This window comes from Borostomias antarcticus (assembly GCF_949987555.1).
Source record: "Borostomias antarcticus genome assembly, contig: scaffold_141, whole genome shotgun sequence".
Classification (NCBI taxonomy): domain Eukaryota; kingdom Metazoa; phylum Chordata; class Actinopteri; order Stomiiformes; family Stomiidae; genus Borostomias; species Borostomias antarcticus.
The window spans coordinates 52,501-58,055 of NW_028176521.1; the positions used below are offsets into that span (position 1 = coordinate 52,501).

Consider the following 5,555-nt stretch of genomic DNA (forward strand, 5'->3'; position numbering starts at 1 on the left):
TGCTCTGCTCGGCTCGGCTCTGTCCTGTCCTGCTCTGTCCTGGACTGTGCTGCCTCCACCCTGCTGCTCTGCTCTGCTCTGTCCTGCTCTGCGCTACCGCCACCCTGCTGCTCTGCTCTGCTCTGTCCTGGACTGCGCTGCCTCCACCATGCTGCTCTGCTCTGCTCTGTGCTGCTCTGTCCTGGACTGCGCTGCCTCCACCCTGCTGCTCTGCTCTGCTCTGTGCTGCTCTGTCCTGGACTGCGCTACCTCCACCCTGCTGCTCTGCTCTGTCCTCCTCTGCGCTGCCTCCACCCTGCTGCTCTGCTCTGCTCTGTCCTCCTCTGCGCTGCCTCCACCCTGCTGCTCTGCTCTGTCCTGGACTGCGCTGCCTCCACCCTGCTGCTCTGCTCTGCTCTGTCCTGCGCTGCCTCCACCCTGCTGCTCTGCTCTGTCCTGCTCTGCGCTGCCTCCACCCTGCTGCTCTGCTCTGCTCTGTCCTGCTCTGCGCTGCCTCCACCCTGCTGCTCTGCTCTGCTCTGTCCTGCGCTGCCTCCACCCTGCTGTTCTGCTCTGCTCTGTCCTGCGCTGCCTCCACCCTGCTGCTCTGTTCTGCTCTGCTCTGTCCTGCTCTGTTCTGCTCTGCTCTGTCCTGCTCTGTTCTGCTCTGTCCTGGACTGCGCTGCCTCCACCATGCTGCTGGTCGTCAGGTCTGGAGGATCCTACGGCTTCACCCAGCTCTCCGCCTCCGTCAGGTCAGTAGCCCTGCTGGGCGTGTGCCCTTCATGCTGTTTACCTGCTTGTTTACCTTTGTTTGTTTGTTTGTTTGTTTGTTTGTAAAGACTGATGAATCCTTTCTTTGTGGCATTTCAGGACAAAGTCAAAGTCCACCCCAGCGCTGCATAAACAGGAGATGAGAGGTCAGCGAGAACACACACACACACACACACACACACACACACACACACACACACACACACACACAATTACTATTTCCGCTACTCTCCATTACATTCATAATGACGGGACGAGGTTTTAAGGCTTTTTGAAGGACCAGAGTTTCTCTGTGTGACTCTGACCTCTCATTGGCTACCTCCTGACATCCCTGGCCTGTGGTTGGTCGGCGGCAGGTGTGGGGCGGGAGCCGGCGGGGAAGAGGGGCATGTCCCAGGTGACCGTGTCCCAGGTGGAGGTGGAGAGGCAGCGGATCCTGGAGGAGATGAGGAAGAGGACGCAGCTCCTCACGGACAACAGCTGGATCCGCCAGCGCAGCGCCAGCACCAGCGCCTACAAAGAGCCCCTCTACGTAGGGGTGCCTCTGAAGAGGTAGGGGGAGTGTGTGCGTGCGTGCGTGCGTGTGTGTGTGTGTGTGTGTGTGTGGGGGGGCCAGATGTCCCCACAAGGACAGTAAAACAAGAAAAACTGGTTCTTGTGGGGACATTTTGATGGGCCCCATAAGGTTAGGGTTCATTTTAGGGTCAAACTTTAGGGTTTAGGGTTACAATTAGGGTTAGGGGTCAAAGGTTATGTTTAGGGTTTAGGTTTAAGGGTTTTCTGCGGTTATAGGTTTAGTGTTAAGGTTAGGTTTAAGGGTAGGGTTAGGGGTCAAGGGCTATGTTTAGGGTTAGGTTTACATTTTCTGGCTACGGTTAGGTTTAGGGGGCCCCACAAGGATATACATGCGTGAGTGTGTGTGTGTGTGTGGGAGATAGATGGGGAGTCAGTGTTCATTGGTTGCTGGATGATTTTTAAATGACTGACCTTTCAGTGAGTCATAGAACTGTCCTCGTTTCCATAGATACGAGTCTCTGGACAACCTCCCCACCACCACTTCCTCGGCCAATCAGGGCCGGCCTCACTCCGCTGCCGGTTACACCGTCCCCAGCAGAAGTGCTGCCTCGCGCTACAGTCTGGGGGCGGGGCTGTCGTCCTGGCCCCACCCCTCCGTCGCCGCCCCCGCCCCTGGAGAGGAGCCTGCTGGCCAATCACGACCCAGCTCTCAGCAGCACGGCAGGTCTGGCCCAATCAGAGCTTATGATGCATGTGTTTGTGTCTGTGTTTCTGTAAATCCTCCCTGTGCATGTGTGTGTGCTGTGTGTGTGTCCCTGTGTGCTGTCCCCCTGACGTGCGCCCCCTGGCTGCAGGTTGGTGAGTGGCAGGCGAGTGTGCTGTGTGTGTGAGCTGGCCCTGGGCAGGGGGGCAGCCATGGTCATCGAGGCCCTGGCGCTCTGCTTCCATCTGGCCTGCTTTCAGGTGAGAGGCCTCAGGTCTGGATCCCCTTGTCCTGGGTCTGGGTCTGGGTCTGGGTCTGGGGTCTGGGTCTGGATCCTGGGTCTGGGTCCTGGGTCTGGGGTCTGGGGTCTGGGTCTGGGTTCTGGTCTAGGTCTGTTTAATCACTCCTCATCACAGCACCTCCTCCTCTTCATCACAGAACCTCCTCTTCATCACAGCACCTCCTCCTCTTCATCACAGCACCTCCTCCTCTTCAGACTAACTGGACACCCCCAATCCCTTCATAGGATCATTCTAGCAGCAGACTGGCATCACCTGGCTTCTTCCTGAGTTCCCTTATGTTCCTCCTTCCTGCTCCTCACTCCTCCCTACTCCTCTTCTGGCCTCCTTCCTGCTCCTCTCTCCTGGCCTGGTGTTGTAAAGGCTGCAGATGTCTGAAGATGAACACGGCTCTGCTCACACTAGGCTGCTTGGGACTCTCACTAGCTGCTTTAAGCCTCATTTATACTTCCAGTTCCAGCATCAGCCTCTGGGTCTTCTCCTAGATGACTGGGCCTTGGTGGAGAGCCTGCTGATCTGACCTGGGACCAGTGGCTGGTTGGTTCATGTTTAAAAACCTTAGACTGACTCCTCTCCTCTCCTCTCCTCTCCTCTCCTCTCCTCTCCTCTCCTCTCCTCTCCTCTCCTCTCCTCTCCTCTCCTCTCCTCTCCTCTCCTCTCCTCTCCTCTCCTCAGTGTGTTGGCTGCGGCAGAGCTCTGGGAGGGTCAGAGGTCGGTGTTCAGGTCAGGATCAAAGACAGGAAGCCCTACTGTGACCCCTGCTACATCCGAATCAAAGGTGTGTATTGTGTCTCTCTCTCTTACCCTCACTCCTCTCCTCACTGTCTCTCCACTGTCTCTTTCTTATCCTCTTTCTCTCTACCGTATGTCCCTTTCTCCATCTCTCTCCTTCTCTCAGATCTCTCTCAGATCTCTCTCACCTCTCTCTCTCCCTCTCTCTTTCTCAGTCTCTCTCTCTCTCTCTTATTCTCTTTGTTTGTTTCACCTTTCCAGCCGGACCTGCCCCCTCCCTGTGACCAGAATGCATTGCAGCAGATTGGGAAAGAAACGCCACTCTACCACACGACTGTGAAGTCCGTGAGCAGGGCCACAGAAAGACCACACGAGGACCACACTAGCCCGTGGTCAAACTCTGCTTAATATAGGACCATGTCTCAAGACATGGCTGACTAACCTGCTGTTTCCTTGTTGTTAACACCCTGATCCGGGTTGTGAAACAGCGGCACACCGCGCCAGCTAACTACTGTAGCTCTGAGCTAACTACTGTAGCTCTGAGCTAACTACTGTAGCTATGAGCTAACTACTGTAGCTCTGAGCTAACTACTGTAGCTCTGAGCTAACTACTGTAGCTCTGAGCTAACTACTGTAGCTCTCAGCTAACCACTGTAGCTCTGAGCTAACTACTGAGCTAACTACTGTAGCTCTGAGCTAACTACTGTAGCTCTGAGCTAACTACTGTAGCTCTCAGCTAACTACTGTAGCTCTGAGCTAACTACTGTAGCTCTGAGCTAACTACTGTAGCTCTGAGCTAACTACTGTAGCTCTGTGCTAACTGCTGTGTGACCCTGTTTCAGCTCATGTAGTTACGGACATTTTAGTCAAATGAATGACTCGGGTTAGAAATTATAGTTTTTCTTTTGTGTACATCATGTTTCCAGCTAGTTTCATTGAAGTTAATATATTGAATGTAAATGTAATTTCTTGTAATCTTTTTCTTTCTTGTCTTCTTCTTAGTTTCTTTGTAATTTTGTCATTTCCTTTGAGAGCTGTACTTGAGTAGCTGTATACACTAGGCACATTCTAACTGGTGAAAAACAACACTTCGTTATTAGTCACTGAAGACACGGGGTGGATTATGGGTACTGGGGTGATGGATTATGGGTACTGGGGTGATATGTAGGTAGGTATTTGGCTCAGAGGGAGGGCATCTTTACTAAGGAACTGATATTACATTGATTTAATGTTTGTAAATAAAGATGACTTATCTTGAATTGTCCTGTGGTTCTCTCAGTATTAATCCGTGAGGAAGGAGTAGAATTGGAAGCACGGCTCTCAGACCGTCTCCTCGTGTCCAAGAGGGGGCAGTATAGCCACCAGACAGTAGTTCAACTGGTCTTATGAAGATTGTTTCTTTTTTCATCTCTCTAAAATTCTCTCCCTCTTCAACATGTTTGATCTGTGTTTATTTTAACTTGAGAGAGTTCAGGCTCTTTTCTAAATGCAGAATTATATTTGAGACCTCCCACTGTTACATCTACCCCCCCCCCCCCTCCTCATCCCCCTGATCCACAAACACAGCCCCCCCCCCCCATCCCCCTTACCCCCAAACACAGCCCCCCCCCCCCCCCATCCCCCTTACCCCCAAACACAGCCCCCCCCCCCCCCCATCTCCCTTACCCCCAAACACAGCCCCCCCCCCCCATCTCCCTTACCCACAAACACAGCCCCCCCTCCTCATCCCCCTTACCCCCAAACACAGCCCCCCCCCCATCTCCCTTACCCACAAACACAGCCCCCCCTCCTCATCCCCCTTACCCCCAAACACAGCCCCCCCCCCATCTCCCTTACCCACAAACACAGCCCCCCCCCCCCATCCCCCTTACCCCCAAACACAGCCCCCCCCCCCCCCCCATCTCCCTTACCCCCAAACACAGCCCCCCCCCCCCCATCTCCCTTACCCCCAAACACAGCCCCCCCGTCCCCTCCCCCCCCTTACCCCCAAACACAGCCCCCCCCCATCTCCCTTACCCCCAAACACAGCCCCCCCTCCTCATCCCCCTTACCCACAAACACAGCCCCCCCCTCATCTCCCTTACCCACAAACACAGCCCCCCCACCCCCTCCCCCCCCTTACCCCAAAACACAGCCCCCCCGCCCCCCCCCATCTCCCTTACCCCCAAACACAGCCCCCCCCCCCATCTCCCTTACCCCCAAACATAGCCCCCCCCCGCTCATCCCCCTTACCCACAAACACAGCCCCCCCCCCCCCCATCTCCCTTACCCCCAAACACAGCCGTTCACTAAAGAGGGGGCATGAGAAACGTAACCAGGGGGTTACAGGGATCCCATGCCCCGCTCTCTCTCTCTCTCTCTCTCTCTCTCTCTCACACACACAGTACCCCCCCCCCCACACTAGCCACAATATACAGCATGGACAGACTGAGATGGAACATACTAGCCACAGTATACAGTATGGACAGACTGAGATGGGAACATACTAGCCACAGTATACAGCATGGCCTCTGGTTGCACTACAGGAGTAGACTAGCACAGCTAAGGAGCTA

General features: G+C 54.7%; 1 protein-coding gene across 1 annotated transcript in view; it reads left to right on the forward strand.

Moving 5' to 3' along the window:
* LOC311328406 (LIM domain only protein 7-like) overlaps positions 1–3,287 on the forward strand; it is a gene marked incomplete at both ends in the record, with an annotated part of 26,412 nt that extends 23,125 nt beyond the window's left edge. The window contains 5 exons of the mRNA XM_084462379.1: positions 1,110–1,305; positions 1,778–1,993; positions 2,124–2,232; positions 2,947–3,049; positions 3,265–3,287. Of these exons, the coding sequence (XP_084318505.1) occupies positions 1,110–1,305; positions 1,778–1,993; positions 2,124–2,232; positions 2,947–3,049; positions 3,265–3,287 (647 nt within the window). The remainder of the gene's footprint in view (positions 1–1,109; positions 1,306–1,777; positions 1,994–2,123; positions 2,233–2,946; positions 3,050–3,264) is intronic.
* Between the last annotated feature and the right edge of the window lie 2,268 nt (positions 3,288–5,555).